At 46.3% G+C, this 17,970-nt stretch overlaps 1 protein-coding gene across 1 annotated transcript in view; it reads right to left on the bottom strand.

Moving 5' to 3' along the window:
- The window catches only part of LOC135914823 (nose resistant to fluoxetine protein 6-like), a 97,515-nt gene that overhangs the window by 36,240 nt on the left and 43,305 nt on the right, over positions 1 to 17,970 (bottom strand). The window contains exons 4-7 of the mRNA XM_065447749.2: positions 14,930 to 15,046; positions 6,418 to 6,538; positions 3,606 to 3,792; positions 1,457 to 1,599 (exon numbers count right to left, since the gene is read on the bottom strand). Coding sequence (XP_065303821.1) covers positions 1,457 to 1,599; positions 3,606 to 3,792; positions 6,418 to 6,538; positions 14,930 to 15,046 — 568 coding nt within the window. The remainder of the gene's footprint in view (positions 1 to 1,456; positions 1,600 to 3,605; positions 3,793 to 6,417; positions 6,539 to 14,929; positions 15,047 to 17,970) is intronic.

The raw sequence follows: 17,970 nt of genomic DNA, 5'->3' as shown, positions 1-17,970 counted from the left end.
CGGCGTAACGAATAGTAAAATAAGCATTATTAAAATTGTACGATGGCAGTATTCGAGCACAGGACCTCTCGCACAGAAGCCCGACGTTGAAACAATTACGCCATGGATGCATACATCGACAAACTACATACATCCACAAGCGACAAGTGGCAGGATTTCCGAGAACCTCAAGGAAAGGGAAGGTAGGCTTTTGAGCAATAGTGTGAGATTCCAGCTGCACAATAATAAAAATTCACTGGCATGTTCGAGACAATACTGTGCGTGTCTAAGCAGGCCTGTTTACCATGTTCCCAAAGTGTTGTCTCAGCGTTTCCAAGGATTTTCCTGTGGCACTGGAGTTCTCCGAATATTTTCCAGTTGCAACGGGGAACCCTTTCTTATCTCTTTTGCCCTCTTCCCTTCCCCCAAACCGAGAGTAGTCAACCGAACACCTATTCTGGTTAACCTCGCTCTCTTTCATATCCTATTTTTTCTATTTCTCTACAAAATTTGAGTGATCCTCTGAAGGTGTCGAGGAGTCGGAGACACGTAACTTCTGTTTGCTATAATACCGTTATAAGAATCGCAATCACTGTATTCTGGCGATTTGTCTTCCTTTCTGGCACAAAAGCAAAGTAGTTGGGCCAGGGGAGTCTGAGTTTCGTTGATATTTGGATCCAATTCAGGACTGGCCTAAATGGCCTCATATGCCGGCTATAATATTCAAGCGAGTGAAAGAATAAGTAACAGCAGGCGCGCGTAGTATTCACAGGCAGTGTTTTACTTAGGCGGCAACAAGCTACGCATTCACAAAGCATGCAGTTCGTACCCCTGGTCAAATTTTATGAATGAGCAGGCGCTGGCCAATCGCTGTAGCAGACATAGCATTGCAAGCATGGCCGGGCGATGAAAAATAATTCTTACGAACTAAAATAGTTGTGGTATCAGCCTAAAGCGATCACAAAAAAGAAAAAAAAGAAAATAAGAAACAGCGCGGCGCGAAAAACGGGACAAGTGACATGACATAGACACCGTGCTGTGTCTGTGTTCTCTCACTTGTCCCGTTTTCCCCCTGTTTTCTTTTTTCGTGGTGATCACTCACAAACCAACTCACTTTTGTTTTTTACTTCAACCCCAAGTGCCGTCAGGAAGGAAGAAAGGACAAATGAAAGAAAATGGAGAAAGCAAGAAAAGAAGCAAACGACATAAAGGAAGGAAGGAAAGAAAGTAAGGAAAAACAGAACAAAAGAGAAAGAAAAAGAGAAATGGTTGCATGGAGGAAAGGATTCAGGGAGAAAAGGAACGAAAGATGGGAGGAATGACTGAATGAATGAAGAAAATGAGAAATGAATGAAAGAAGGAAATGAAAGGATGGTGGAATGAAGGAAAGGAGAAGAAGGAAGAAAAGGAGAAAGGGAAGAATCAAGGAAGAAAGAAGGAATGAACGAACGAAGGAAATGGTCCTCGACGCACATACCAACGCGTAAACACCCGCGTACCGCCTCTCCCTCGCCGCGTTGTTGGAGACAAAGTAGAAGAGGAAGTGGATGAGGTACACGCCGAAGGACAGCCGGCTAAGCACCGCCAGTGGAGCTGCCGACAGCATCCTCTCCACAAGGCCTGAAATAAACGAATGAGTGATCGACAGGGTAATGTGGGTTTGATTTAGCACGATACATTACTTGCCCCAATCATGTAACTACGCATGGTACAAATTTCTGCAAAAGAAATTAACTATAAATATAGTTAATTTCTTTTGCGAAAATATAAATAATGCAGTGTGGTACAATGCAGTGTGGTCAAATACAACGCATTGTGGTCTATGCTAAAATGACAGTGTAATTTGTACTCCGGTGAAGGAAACACCTTCGACCTGGGCTAATCAAGAAGGCGGTACAACGTCGCGCAGCTTCTACGTAGCGTTTGCTGCTACGAGGAAATTACTAGGGGAATGTGGGACTATCCCGAAGACCGTACAGTATAATACAGCGGTGTCAAAGCGGTAGTCGTCACGAAGGAAGAATGCGAGAAACTGGCTCGTGACGCACGTGCCAGGCGCCCCAACATTGGCATTGGCACGAGATAGGCGCGATTGTGCTCGAACGGTTAGAACATCGGGATGCTGTGCTGGATAGAAGTCAAAGGTCCGACTCCAGCGTTGGCCATGCATTTCCTTTTTGTTAAAGAAGCCCCAAACGAGGCGACAGAGGAACGCATATACCTACCCACCTGTTTTCCGTAAATGCGCCTGGAATGACGCAAATAATGGTTCGCATTTAAACGTGTCGATTTAAAGAAAAAGCTCGCATCACCATCATACCTTGAGAGCATCCGTCGTGGTTGCTTAGTTGATATGGCATCGCGCTGCTGAGGTCGCGGTTTCGATACCGGCCACGGTGGGCGTTTTCGATGAGGGTGAAATGCAAAAAAATAACCACTCGTCTACTTATATATAAGTGCACGTTAAAGAGCACCAAGAGGCGAAAGTCAATCCGGAGACCTCCGCTATGGTGTGCCTCATAATCAGATCGTGGATCGGCACGCGCAAATACGCCAGAATTTAATTTATGTTTCGGTTATCTCGGGTGCATTTGTGGACAATTTGGAAGTTGAACTTGTACCGTTTGGACGCTGCATACTGTAGACAGAAATGTTTATTAACTTGACGGCACTATTTTTTTCTGAGGTTCCGCAAACTGAAGAGTGTTTGGAAGTGGGGCATAAACTGCGCTGCCGAAGATGTCCTGCACACACAAGTCTGTACTTGCAAGAAAGTTTTAACAATATTTTTATTCCTACCGTGTCGTGATTTACAACAAGAATGGTGTAGTGAAGTTGCCTGACTAACGCGACTAATACGCATTGAGAAGCTGGGAACGGTAACTGAACTATAAATGCGACAAAACCTACACCGCCTTTAGGCTTATGACAATGATACACAATACAAAAAGCAAGAATGGGCAAACGAGCTGTCAGACATCCTAAAAAGGAAATTTGGTACACTTATTGTTATTCGGCAGAGAAAAAAAGTTGGGACATTTGGATGTCCCGATTGGGTGAAATCGGGACATGGGACATTTACTCAAACATGAGCACTGTCCCGCTAGATTCGGGACGGTTGCCAACCCTAGCAGCAGCTCGGAAGAAGGCCTTAATGACTTAAGGCGCCGTACGCTAGCGCTGCGAACAAAGATGTGAAAATGGGTTCAGGACGTCCGGACCTCGGCCCTGGATCCGCGCCTTTGGTTGCCACGATAGCGGAAAGATCGCAGCGCCAAAGTACTATTTGAAGGAAACTATTTGAAGGAATGGGAAATAAATCGATTAACAATTCGTCAGTTTGCTCATCACATGAATACCCGCTTAGGTCACCCGCCTCGGTGACTGTGGCGTTCTGCTGCTGACCACAAGGTGGCGAGTTCGATTGCCAGCCGCGGCAACCCCATTTTGATGGGGGCAGAATGCAAGAACGCTGAGGTCCTGCGGACGCACGTCACAGAACTCGCCGGTGGTGAAGCTAAACCGGAGCCCTCCACTCTATGGAGTCCAGCCCATGGGCTGCTTAGGTACCGTTGAAAGCAGCTCATCGATCATTCACGTGCTTAGGCAAATGCGAGCGTCCTTACCGCCTCTTCCGGTCACACAGAGGAAGGTGAGCGCTGCCAGCGCCGTGGCCCAAATGGTGCGGTCGCAGAAAGCCAGCGACACCTTCGCCAAGTCGCCGTGCTTCGTGCCGCGGGTCCACTCGAAGCGGTACGCGACGCAAGCCGTGCCGAAGCCGAAGGCCACTGCCCACAGCACCGCTACGACGCCCTGCGTGCGTGGGAAAGATGCTACGCCCCTTTCTTTTTTCCAACTTCGTACTTACGTGCATTAGTTATTCCAAATTAAGATTCTCTCTGTGCTCCAACAACGAATAGTGCAAGTTTATCTATAGCCGCGATGAACGCTTCATTTTTTTCACTCCCCTTCCCCAGTGCAGAGTAGCAGACTAGAGGGCACTAGCTCAGGTCGACCTCTCTGTCTTTCCTATCAATAAATTCTATTCTATTCTATTCATTTTTTTGCGCTTTCTTTTTGTCACAGAATATCGCTGCACCGATAACAATTTTCAAATGTGCGCCCGTAAACTAGTTAACTAGAGGCCACCAATGTGGACGCTCCTATGGTAAACATAACGTGACCATGACTCATGCTGCTATAATTTTTTCTAAAGTGGAGCTGCTAGAAAAAAAGACCCTCTGGATTGACAAAAAGCAAATGATGTATTGATGAAGTAAGCGTAAGTATCGTGTTTTTTATTGTTATCGTCTTACATTATCTTTGCATCTTAATGGAGTAGTGGGATGGTCGTGCCTAGATTTTTTTGTTATTTCGCTTCATTAAGCAGCCGCCGACTTTCTAATTACGGCATGAAACTTCGATATCTTGAGTGTTCTGCAAATTAAAAAAAATCATTTCTCGCGACTGGTCCAAAACGCGCAGAGTACCGCGCGGTTTTCGTCTCGAGGCAAGCTCAGTGGTTGCACTACACTAACGAGGGGTGGCGGTCACGTGGTATCACAAACCGTTGACACACGGGTCACAGTTGGGAAGCATGACTACGTCGATGAAACACGTGGCGACGCGGCTCCAAATTGCACCACTCCACTCTTGCCCGCATATACTACAACGGTATAGTCATCTGTTGCTTGTCTCGGAGAGCGCAGCGCCCCTCTCACCTTCTCTCCCCTATGGAGATGATTAAAGTTGATGCGACTGAATGCGCGTTCACTGCGTGCACTGGCGACGACGAAACCAGATTGACTAACTCTCGTGCCGGTGGTTTGTAATACCATGTGACGAACACCTCTGTTTTCAGCGATGTAACCTGTGCGCCTGATTGAAGCCCGAAGCAACGCAGGACTTGACGTATTAGGGAAAAGCCGGCGTATGCAAAACGCGGACGGAGCAAGAACGAGAAGGACAACAAAAGACACGCATGTTCAACGCAGTGTTGAAATCTCAACGACGCGAAGCTGGTTTGGGTTTGCGAGGTAGCGGCAGCATAGTGGATGAATCAAGCACAGCCTTTGTAGCTGTTAACTTTCTGTGTAACGAGGACGAAGGCGATGTGTGGTGCTTGCGCAGCCAAGAATGTTGATGAGAAATGTATTCACGGAGTTGTACGAGACGTATGTAAATACATTTAAGGCTTCAACCTTCTTGTGCCATAGTGGTACTGGATGTACACCCGTGAGCAAAAGCATACGGACCAGGGATTGCGCGATAAAACTAATTTTCTCCTTTGTCGTTGAATGCAACGTGAAATTAAAGACTGCAGTTCAAACTCGGTAATACAAATTTTCTAGTGCACTAGCAAGCTTCCTCTTATGCGTGTTAATTACGATGAAGTACTGTTTTTTTTTTGGGGGGGGGGGGGGGGGCGGCTCTGTGGTCCGTATACTTTTTCTCACGGGTGTACGTCAAGAATAGGCCCTTACCCAATGGCACGTGCACCCAGTGACCCACCTTATCTACTACCAGGCCAGACAGCAGCCTGCAGGAAATTATCCTTTTGGGCACATACGCTGTGGCCAAAGTTGTCTGCAGATATCCACAAATACATCCGGAGATGCAGCAACGATGAACGCCAAATCCCGGGCGAATAACGCTTCGCTTCAAAACGCCTTCGCTTTGGCTGCAGTCTTTCTCGATATTGTGTTTTGTACGCATGCCTTTCCGTACCTCGAATTACAAACTTTTTGCTCAGCTCCGTGTCATTTAAATTTGACACGTGTTTTAGTTGGTCGCATTAAAGTATCACGTAATTATTTTTTGCGCTTCCCGGCATCGGAGCCTTCCTCTCGTATTTAAAGGACCGACAGCTACTCATAAAAAAAGGGGGGGAGGCAATGTTTTATGTAATTTCTCATTTAAAACCACGTTAATCTCTTCGTTCGCACAGTGTATTTTTGGATAATAAAATTCAAAGTATCAACAAGCGTTCACGCGACACAGGCACTTCTTTTCATCGTATCAGTTTCTTTCGTGAAGCACTTTAGCAAATGTCATTGAGTAAGAACATGCGTGCGACTTTCTGCTTATGAACTTTTTTCTGCCGAAAATTACATGTGTTACATACATGCCATGGTTCTTATTCTTTCCGGAACACGGTGGCATGACTTGGCAGGAAATGACTCCAGTAATTACTCGCAGGTACTATCCGCATGCAATGCAGAGTGCAGCAGGAACGAAAATATCCTCATTTTAACTTTGAGTGGTCAAATGACGAGACGGACAAGAATCTGTCGCAGTGCGATGCTTACTCACAGGGTCAGAGAAGCATCCTGCATATTCATCACTTGTTAACCTCTAGTTTTAGTTACTGCGGCCCCTATGTTACCCTTCAGATTATCAAACTTGCCATTGATTATCATACTTATTATAAGTGCTTACCTTAGAGAGCTTCCTGTCCTTGTACTTGTGCACTGCATAAAACGTGATGCAGCCGCCGAAGTAGCAGGCAGCGTGGTAGAATGGAAGCATGTATACGTCGGTCAGCATGTTGATGTATGTTCTGAAAGTGGGCGCCAGAACAAAAAACCGCGTGCATTTGTGGAGCTTTATTTCGCGAGTTTAAATCTTTGCGAAAGATGCATACGTCCATTACCACAATTGTAACGCGTCATTACTATTCTCTTCAGGGTTGCAAAAATGAGCTGACTGAAAGCGGAAGCAGAAGCGGAAACTTGGTCGGAATGGCTATCTCCTAGTCGAACCATTTTATTAGTCCTACGACTGTTATTATTATCGGCCGCTTTAATAAGGGACTGTCAAAGAAAAAAAAAAGCTACCTGCAGTCAAGTACGACTCAGTACTTCACCACTGCTTCATGGCCAGTTTTAAAATATGTGCATTTGCTGACGCATTTAGTGGGGATGTGCTTATATAGGCTGTGTATGCATTGCGCGCTATAGTACACATACTGCGTATTCAACCCTGTATATAAAATTTACAGCTGGTTGTATTATTGCGTCTTGAGCTGTCACCCTCACCCCCCCCCGCCCCGTTTTTTTATACTCCAATAAACAATCACATGCAGATACGTGCTCTTCCAGCCTACCCATCCTCCTGCATGCTCAATAAAACATCTTTCTCTCCCAAATCCGCCTATTTTTCATGTGTCGAAACCATTTTATTCAGCGCCGGGAAGTACCAGCCTGTCTTTCTTTGGATATGAAAGAGAGTGAGAGAAAAAAAAGAAAGGAAAGGTTAACCAGGTTGCACCTGGTTTGCTACACTGAGCTGGGGGAACGGGAAACAGGAGGTGAAAGAGAAAAAAGGAGAAGGAAACGAAGACCAAGTTATGGCGCACGCGCATGCGTAACAGCGTTCACCGTGCACTCAGAGGCGGTCGCATAGTTTTTCTTTTTTTGTGCTCGTGGCCCGCAGCGGATATACAATGACGGTAGAGGCCATGCCAGCATTCTTTCTTCTGTGAACGCTGTCGTCCAGTTGGCTTAAAGCTGCCCGCAGTGTCTGTCTTTCATCGTCATAAAAAGGGACAGTATAATGGGATATTTTGTATGGTATCGCCGCAATCAGAAACGCTGCCCGAGACACTGTCCACCATGCCGATATGCCAAGGGAACAGTATGCGTTGGCAAAGATGACGTCCAGCCACAAGCGACACAGTAACGTTGCGTCGCATCAAGATATGCCAGGCGTTAGTCGGAGCTGCAATGACGGTTCAAGAGGGTACAATCGTGAGTCGACATGTACCAATTAACTCCAATGTTCTAAAGTGCCGCTATGACCCGCCGTGGTTGCTCAGTGGCTATGGTGTTGGGCTGCTGAGCACAAGGTTGCGGGATCGAATCCCGGCCACGGCGGCCGCATTTCGATGGGGGCGAAATGCGAAAACACCCGTTTGCTTAGATTTAGGTGCACGTTGAAGAACCTCAGGTGGTCGAAATTTCCGGAGTCCTCCACTACGGCATGCCTGATAACCAGAAAGTGCTTTTGGCACGTAAAACCCCATAATTTTTTTTAGGTGCTGCTATGAGCAAGTAGGCGAGGCTGCATCATCCTGCATCAGGCCATTGGCGCGGGTACGCGCTGGACTTGTTCGTGGATGGCACGCGTTGTATCGTCGGATGTTTCGTTGCAGATGATGTCACTATGACCCGGCAGCCACTGAACTTTGATTATGCAACCGTTTTCAACAGCGCGCTGGTTAGATTCTCTAATCTCAGGTACCACGGGGACCGTGAAGTAGGCTTGACTGCAATGTTTGAAGGGCCGCCTTCGAATCACTTAACATGGCCCACCGGTTCGGTGCCTGTTGATGAATGTAGTCAACAGTGACGCTGAGAGCCGCAAGTTCTGATCCCGTTGATATCGTGTCATGGGAGAACCTAAATCTCATCCAAGGTAGATCTAAATAGGTTGCGAAGCTTGGAACGGAAAGCGTGTCAAGACCTATTGTGAGAAATATGTTATTGGTGCACGATTGCTGCGCGACTAGGTGACGGGGGGACAAACACTGAAACTAGAAAACCTATGTGGAAAAAGTTCCAACATTTTTAATCAGAATACTGTCATATGAGTAACTATTCCGTTTAAAAAATTTTTGTTGTATTAAAACAATAAAAGTTAATTTATTTCTATTTCACAATTTATTAGTTCGTTCTTGCTCACCCCTACCTACCAGTGATGCTAGCACAAGACTTGGCAAGACTCCACAAGCCAGCTGAAGCTCTATAACTCTATTCTTGACACGCATGGCGGCTGCACGGCCGCTATTATCCGCCATGTTTACTCTCTGATTGGCTGTTGAGAGGTCACGTACGTGCTTTGAAATTTGTGCCGGGAAGCGGAAGTTTTGCAAAATGCAATTTTGCGTTTTCATCAACATGACAAAATGTGACGTGGCGCAGCAAATTTTATCGACTAATAAATTTTTTTTGTCCTTGTCAGCTATATTGCGACTTTAGCGCTTCAAAAAGAAAGTGAGCGGTAGCGTATATGGAAGCCAGTGCAATGCATCTGCGATTACGCGAATATGTAGTGGCGAACTCAAGATAGGCGCCATGTCAGCTTTCTGACTGGCTGAAGGAATGTGTCGTGGGGAGCGTCACAGGAAGGGCCGTTTCGTAAACGTCAATTTGACGCTGCGTGACGTTACGCTGGGCCTCCATTGCAGAGATTTTTCGCCATAATTTGTGGGAGGAATCTTATAACGGTTCGGAAAGCGAACTGTTCGCTTCGCCACTTAGGTCACTAAATGTGCCACTCCCAAGCCGATGGTGGAAGAAGGAGAGGACGCGACCAATAGATGAGAGGGTGTCACCTCTGAAGTGTACGTCATTATATGACGAGCTAATCGAGGAACTGCAGAATGTCTCTGCTTATTAAATAAGTTCTAAATGTAACTTAAATATTATACGGCAAGTTCTAAAGTATAACCGTGTGGTGCCGGGCGTTTGCGCGGTGCAGACGTAATTTCTTATTGTCAATCTTCATTCTCAGCCGACAGGCCCTATCGCAAGCGTAAATGAGTTGGCAGAGCGCAGGGCGATGTCGTCTGCCACCAGGAGCTTGCACGATGCACGCAACAGGAACGCACTGCCAGCACCTTTTCAGTAGCGAGCGCGACAAAAGCATAAACTGGTTCTTAGGGCCACCTTTACTAACCGACTATGTCAATTTTCGTTCTTTTTTCGCCCTTCGTCATCGGCACGGACATGACTCGCTCGCCGTCGGGCTGCCGCTATTCCTGCGATCTGCCCCACGGCGCGTCGCGTGATAGAAGCAATGGAACTTGAAATCGAACATTACGATATACGGGTCATGCATTGCCTGCGCGAAGTAAAATCGAAGAGCGTGGTGCTGACTGTGTGCGCTGTGCCGTGCAATTGAGGAACAAAGTGCGGCACTCCCGGAACTAGAGAAAAAAGGGCAGCCGAATAAGAGATCTCCACAATATGTTCCCGTCCTGGCGGTATATTTTTATCAGCCGAACGAAGGAAGCGCTGGACCAGCCTGGGTTGAACCCTTGTGAATGCTGAACGGCGATCTGCGAGCTATTCACGCTGGCGATAGCACTGGGAATTCGATCTCACCATGCAAATATCTCCTTGGCATTGGTTTTGAAGCGGAGGTACGGGAAAGCTCACCCAGCCCTTCTACCAGCGAACACAGTAATTGCGAGAGCAACTTCATGTCCAGGGGCGCTATTATGGACATTCCGCCATTTTCTTCGATGCGTGACGTAGACGCGACGCGAATAAAATGATGCTTTCGTAACGTGACGCCAACTTGACGTTTTGCCTAAGAAACTGAAATGAAGGCGCTGAACGTAAGGTTCTCGGTAAAGCAAAGCAGTTTTCCTCCGCAGTAAAAATAAAGCAGCTAGCTCAAAGCGCATGATTATTCCGTCGAAAACGCTTCTCGCTTCCGTCGTCTGCTGCGTGCAAGTCGTCGTCTGCTTTATTAGCTAGGATGCGTGTACCTGGGAAACGGAATGAGTCATCGTAGGTTAGTGTAAATGCGCTTGTTTTCTACCCGGAGACAACATACGCGGCCTACGAGTGGTGATGAGCGCACGTTCTAGGCCACGTTATTGCTATCTCACGAAACGCAAGTGACTCAGCCCGACTCGGCTGCCTGAGAAACGGCCGAATATCGCCGATAGCGTTGCGCGCGCCAGAGATGTCCGTTAGCGCAACGCAACTGCCGGCGCTGCCATCTCTTGTTTACTTCGCTGGTTACTCGCACGGCGGGAGGAAACTTCAAGGCGCCGCCTTACGTACATTTCTTTTAATAAATTAAAAAGACGCCGTTTTCAAAACTTTTGATTCTGCGAAAAGGCATTAATATTGATTACAATACAAAAGCAGCAGTGAAAAGTGGACAGCGTTGCAGAAAGCCTGTTATGTTCAACCAATATTATTTCGTATAAATGCGTTCATTTGAAAAATGATGGCCCCAAACACAAATGCCCACACCACCCGAGAGCGATGCAAATACTATGAGCACGCGTTATGAACAAAATATTTTATAGACGCCAAACAACAGGGAAAATGTGGCGATACGCATTCCTCTCGGCCGTCATTGCATATGGCTTGTCATTAGAATAATTCGCATGGCTCGTCGCACCACAAATTATGGCTCAAAATCTCTGCAATGGCGGCCCAGTGCAACGTCACGCAACGTCGAATTGACGTTTACGAAACGGCCCTTCCTGTGACGCTCCCCACGGAATATTCCTTCATCCAATCAGCAAGCTGGCATGGCGCATATCTTGAATCGTCACCACATATTCGCGTAATCGCAGATGCATTGCACTGGCTTCTTTACGCTACCGCTCACTTTCTTTTTGAACCGCTAACATTGCAATATAGCTGCCAAGGACCAAAAAATGTATTAGTCGATAAAATTTGCAGCTGCACGTAACGTTTCGTCATCTTGATAAGAACGCAAAATTGCATTTTGCAAAAGTTCCGTTTCCCAGCACGAATTTCAAGGCACGTGAGCTCTCCACAGCCAATCAGAGAGTCAACATGGCGGATAATGGCCGCCATACGTGACGAGAATAGCGCCCTAGTGCCCCAGCTATTGCATAGAGTTTCATACAATAATTACTAGAGGGAACTCTGGCGCTGCGATCGTTGAGCCAATGATGGGAAGCACATGGATTTGTCTCATCTCCATACTTGTATATTCAGACGTTTTTGTGAGTTTGTTTATTTACGCTTTATCTGTCTTCATTGTCCTAAATTTCAAAGCGATCTATACTTTTCTAAGCGCAGAATACCCTGCGAACACGCGCAATCGCTGCTAATTGCAGCTGCTCAACCTGTCGAGGTGGCCAAATTGAAACGCGCAAAGCGTCTCAGGGCACTGGCATGCCTGCGATAAATTTGTAAGGGCGTTTTACGTCGCTTGTCGATGTATGCGTTCGTGACGTAATGGTTGCAATATCGGGGGTCTGTGCTAGAAGTCCTGTGTTGTAATGCTGCCGTCGGACAATTTCCATAATGTTTGATTATTTATTACGCAGTACATTGTCGAAAATGACGAGTTTACAAAGTCACCAATCCGTTTGAAGCCAGAAGAATGAAGTTTAGGCAAATCCATGTACTTCCCAGGCTGTCTCAACCACTCCCGCTGAAGCTCCCGTAGACACTAGCACCAGAGTTCCCTCTAGTAATTATTGTATGAAACTGTATGATCTATTATGTCGTGTGGAATGGCGTCGTTCACTTGAACGCGGTGGCTTCGTTCCAGTTCTTTTATTTTCGTTCGTGTTTGTTCAAAGTGTGGCATGCGCTTCACTTCAAATTTTGCGTGATCTACCGCACGGCATTCAGTAGCGAAAGGTGTGAGTGCGGGCTTTCTTTTTCTTGCGGAAGCTCACGCTGCGGCACCCGATGCGTTGCGTGTAATCGTGACGATAAATACGGAACGCTCCGCGAATAAACATCCCGCTATGTTCGTTCACTGTCTGTAACACAGGCTCTGAGCGTCCGACGGGCAGCAAAATTAGTAAGTCGAATGTTTCCTAAATGATGTGGTGCAGTGTTGTGTCATCATCATCATCATCATCAGCCTGGTTACGCCCACTGCAGGGCAAAGGCCTCTCCCATATTTCTCCAACAACCCCGGTCATGTACTAATTGTGGCCATGCCATCCCTGCAAATTTCTTAATCTCATCCGCCCACCTAACTTTCTGCCGTCCCCTGCTACGCTTCCCTTCCCTTGGAATCCAGTCCGTAACCCTTAATGACCATCGGTTATCTTCCCTCCTCATTACATGTCCTGCCCATGCCCATTTCTTTTTCTTGATTTCAACTAAGATGTCATTAACTCGCGTTTGTTCCCTCACCCAATCTGCTCTTTTCTTATCCCTTAACGTTACACCTATCATTCTTCTTTCCATAGCTCGTTTCCATAGCTCAGTGTTGTGTGACAACTGTTATAAATGGTGTTGCACGGAATTGCGAATGATTCCGTGAAAAGGATTATTATATGTTGCTGTACATTACGACTGTGTGCTGGCCATAGTACTTTTCATTCAGTGAAACATATGTTTTCTTTGGTGAGTTATATTGGCTGCTTTATTCTAGACGAATAAAAGTGAAGTTGCTTTTGAAACCTCAGTGGCACTGTCATTTATTTATATCCTATTCGCTCACCTTCCTAACGCACCTGCTGGAGCTATTGCCGTCAGTAGTAGCCTAATTATGTTCACATTAAAACATACGCCACTCCTATAGTTTAATGGCACGTTGGTGCCTCAGGTGAGGCGAGTCGCAAGCTCGCCTCAAAAACAACGCTAACAAAGACGAGGACGAAGAAAATATGTTCCCACACGAGCGCTAGCTCTTAACTATAGGTTTATTCAGGAAAAAAAGGATAAGCTCTAAACAACTTAACAAAGATATTAAAAACTGTGCATTCAGTGCAGTACCAGCCATCTCAGAATAGCAAACTCCTCATGAAGGAGTTTGAGTGACATAAGTGAAGCATAAAATATATTATAAAAATATTATTAAAAGAACACAGCAGCATGTACAGTCATGTGACGCATGTCAAAGAGCAAAAAAATTTAAGCTTAATTGCTCGACAGATGGCCCTACCCGAGCACTTGAAGACACACTTTGAATTTGGACAGGTTCATAGGGATGAGTTCCCAAAAAAGCCCGAAGGCTTAATGTTTTGTGTCGATCAGTGCACCAGGACGGTGGCTGCGACACCAGGAGTAGACCCAAACGTCATTTCCCTCACGAGCCCGAAGATGCTTCAAAATATGAAGATAGCGGTATCTGACAATCGGTAGCATTTAGGAGCCGTCGACTGGCAGGGGTGGGCGGAACAGCGCGGAATAGTACTGATGTTCACTGTACCAAGAAATCCAGCCGCTAATGACTTGGCTCACTAAACCCTTCGTTAACTGAAGCAGTTAATTGGTATGCCAGTACTTCCTATATAAGGAATGCAAGTGCTGCCTTAGAGCAGCAGCGTCTTATCATATAGTCGATCCTACCCAAGAGGTTTAGGGTGCACCCCTACAAGTTGGTCGCTACTAGCAAGTCAACGTATGTTCAAGCTGACATGTCATTAGAAGTTTACAGGATGGTGCAAGTTACGGAAGCCAAAGGAAACGAGGAAAGCTGAGCGACTGCTGCGCAAGCTTCAAGCAAACCTTCGACAAAAAGCAAAACCCGCCTAAACTCTTCGTGCGGGACTGGGTGCTGGTCGGCACAGGAGTGTCTTGGTCGAGCTCGATACGCAAAAGTACACCGACAAAAGGGACTAGCCAAGATAAGTAGTTAAAAACTGCTCAGTATATTGCTCAGACATCACTGTGGAGTCGGCCTGATTGCCAGCAGTTGCATGTCGCTTTCCAGGATGCATAAGAGCAAAGTTGAGGGGTGACGGAGAAGCGAAGAGATGTAAAGAAGAGAAAGATGAAAATAAAAGAGGGACGCATTGCAGAGAATAAAGGGGGTGACTAATGGCGACGTGTATCAATATTATGAGAGGCGTTATTCCATATAGTTCATGTGGCATACGCACGCTTGCTCACCAGAAGGACGTGACTGGAGCATCGGGTTTACACAGGCTTACAAAAAAAAATGAGAACGAGAGAGCAAAGTAACAGACGCGTGCAGTTTTATCAGATTGATGTTTAGTTAGCTGTCCTGCACGTGGGTAGGGAGATGAGGGATGAAAAGAAAGAGTTAAAGTAATCAGAACCCGGAAACTTGATGCAATAGAAAGGCTTACTGTGGTCTTTTCTTTCATGGCTAAAAAAAAATCAGGTCATGAAACCCCGCAAATATATTAAGCGAGTGAGTTCTTTTCTACTATACTGTCCTGTAACACTTATAGGACGCAATGTTACAGCTTCTCGTGAAAAACATGTGCTGTTACTGGAAAAGGGTGGAAGAGAACACTTACGTCATCGTTTCAGTCAAATGAACAATGACTGGCGTGTACCCGGTGCCGTACACCTGCCAGGCCGTGTGGGAGCAGCATGCAATGGACATTACTGCCAGGGAAGCTACGATGGCTCGTCTCCAGGTATGCAGAATGTGCAAATACGGGCGATGAAAAACAAAAAAAACAGCAGCGTGAGTTTTCAAGGCGACTACATACCACACCGTCAAAAAAATCTCTGGTGGTCAAATCAGGAAAGTCGTAGCTTTTGGCTTCTCCTCTGAGATTACTCGCGCAATGCATGCTTTATTTCGAGAAAAAAGAAAAGAACTGCCGCCGCAGAAGAGACAGGAACATACACAAAAGACATGGCCTTGTCACTTGTGCTTCACCTTACACGTAAAGCTTGTTGTCCATTCGTCCTTTGACATACAGACAAATTCTTAGCATGCCTATTGCTGCGTGGTTTCTAGTGAAACAACGCGTAGTAGTTATGCAAATTTGTTGTGCAGTGAAATTTGCTAATTCACATCCCGCCGTCTCGTCGCTTACGTTTATGTGATGCAGCCGCTTCCCCCTCTCTCTCTCTCTCTCTCTCTTAATCTTCCGTAGCAAACGATTTCAATCAATTAGGTGCGCCATTTCTTTTTATTTTATATTATGCATTCGATTGCATTCGACCCCTTAGGTTCCTTAATGTGCACCAAAGCACGAGCGTTTTTTTGCATTTTGGATCTGCGGACTAGTGCTAAGCTTCAGAACGCCGTCGCCATTGAGCCACCGCGGCGGGTTGTGCGCCGATTTAACGGGTCATGAAAAAAAAATTCCGCCAACAAATGCAGTACATCAGGCATAGAAACATGATCGATTCCTTGAAGTTTCGAAGAAAGTCCATGATCAATTGCGAAAAGATCGCAGTTGTTCTGGCCTGGTGGCGCCGAAATACCTTTGTACAGCAACGTCACGAGAGTTCTGCGGTGGCGGCTCTATAAGCAGTTCTTGCGCCGCCATGATATTTTTCAGCGACGCTTAATTAGTAATCAGCTGTGACTGCCCTAGCTTCGCTGCAGATCTGCACATAATTTGAGAAATTTTGCAGCTGTTTATGTTTCAATTGAACAACATTCCTCTATTGATGTGTCTTAAATTCCTTAAAGTGCATATTGCATATTAGTTGTGCCGCTTCACAGCATCAACGTGTACGTCCATTACCGTCTTTTTTCGTGACATGTTGGTGCGTTTTACGTGATCATTTTATGTTCTAAGAAGCACCCATCACCACACAGACACCAATTACACTGATTGATTTAATTGGAAAGTTCCCTTTACTATATATTTGTACATTGCAAACAAACAAGACCGGTGCGTCGATCGTGTGGTGGTGATCATGCTCCGCGGGAACAGCTGAAAGTGCAGTTCGAGACCCCGGGGGTCTTATTCTCAGAGCAGCCAGGGTTCTCGATAGCAGAAATTACCCGATATGGGAAAGGTAATATGTGAAAGGTGAAATATTCTTGTGAAACAAAATAATAAGACGCAAAATCCTCGCCGGTATTACCCAGCAGTGTAAAAAAAGGCAGCAAAAAAAAAAAGCCTAGGCGTGGCTTTTGACGTGAACGTCACGTGGACACTCATCTCTAATATGCTAGAAAGCAAAGAAGGTATGTCACTTGCGCACGCTGGTCGAAACGATTGGACAGGGCTTCTGTTGCCCTGCTGCACAAAATGTATATTCTCCTTTTCGCACCACAACCACACACTATTTCATTTGCTTGTATCTCGGCTATTACTAGACACTTCTGGAAAATCACGCCGGAACGTTCCGCGGGCGATGCGATGCATATTCCAGCATGTACTAAAATATTCCGACGGCTCTTGGAGTGAAGACCGTTGAAGGAATACTTAAGTATGCGAGCCGTCTCATCGAAAGCCCACCTCACATACCGCATCAGTAGTTCACACAAACACACTTTGTCGAGTGCTGACGATACCTTCATCACGGTGCCTTCATTCTTTTGTCTGCAGGGATCGTTTTAGAAATAGCTAACGCGTCTGCTAGCTGCGCGGATTCGCAATTATTTGCACGTGCAACGTTAGCATGTGTCGTTGCTTTCGTCTGACGCCACCAGCAGGCGGTCACGTATGCTGCGCAAAGGAGATTTTAGCCGGCATGGGTTGCCGGCTTTAAGAAACTAAGCGCTGAAGTGGTTGTCGTCCGCAAGTTTGGTGATTCCGTACGTTACAACTAGCACGTTATATTACACAGCCACATAACGAAACCACTGACTAGCACGCGGTCTTTTATCAACAAGTTTGCGTGCTTTAGACACTGAGGTGTCCATTATGTACAAACGTGCAGTTATTTTGCCGCTGTTTATATGTTGGGTTAGGCAGAACAGAGATGCGGCCGCTGGCACCATGCATTATGGGCAAGAACACCATACTGGTGGTGTTGGCCTTCTCCGCAGCGAAAACAATTTGCTCGCTGCCATGTACGATCTCGGTTGCGCAGTGAGTAATTATTTTATGCATGCGAAGGTCGCCCGTAACAATCCCTGGCGCGAAACGTGAGCTGGCCTTACGTTATTAATGATGCCGTTAAATGCTGCGCGCATGCTCGAACTGGTGGAAAACAAGACTCATCATCATCATCATCAGCCCGGTTACGCCCACTGCAGGGCAAAGGCCTCTCCCATACTTTTCCAACGACCCCGGTCATGTACTAATTGTGGCCATGCCGTGCCTGCAAACTTCTTAATCTCATCAGTCCACCTAACTTTCTGCCGCCCCCTGCTACGCTTCCCTCCCCTTGGGATCCAGTCCGTAACCCTTAATCACCATCGGTTGTCTTCCCTCCTCATTACATGTCCTGCCCATGCCCATTTCTTTTTCTTGATTTCAACTAAGATGTCATTAACTCGCGTTTGTTCCCTCACCCAATCTGCTCTTTTCTTATCCCTTAACGTTACACCTATCCTTCTTTCCATAGCTCGTTGCGTGGTCCTCAATTTAAGTAGAACTCTTTTCGTAAGCCTCAAGGTTTCTGCCCCGTAGGTGAGTAC

This window comes from Dermacentor albipictus, unplaced genomic scaffold, assembly GCF_038994185.2.
Source record: "Dermacentor albipictus isolate Rhodes 1998 colony unplaced genomic scaffold, USDA_Dalb.pri_finalv2 scaffold_25, whole genome shotgun sequence".
Classification (NCBI taxonomy): Eukaryota; Metazoa; Arthropoda; class Arachnida; order Ixodida; family Ixodidae; genus Dermacentor; species Dermacentor albipictus.
This window is presented reverse-complemented; position numbering and strand designations above follow the sequence as displayed.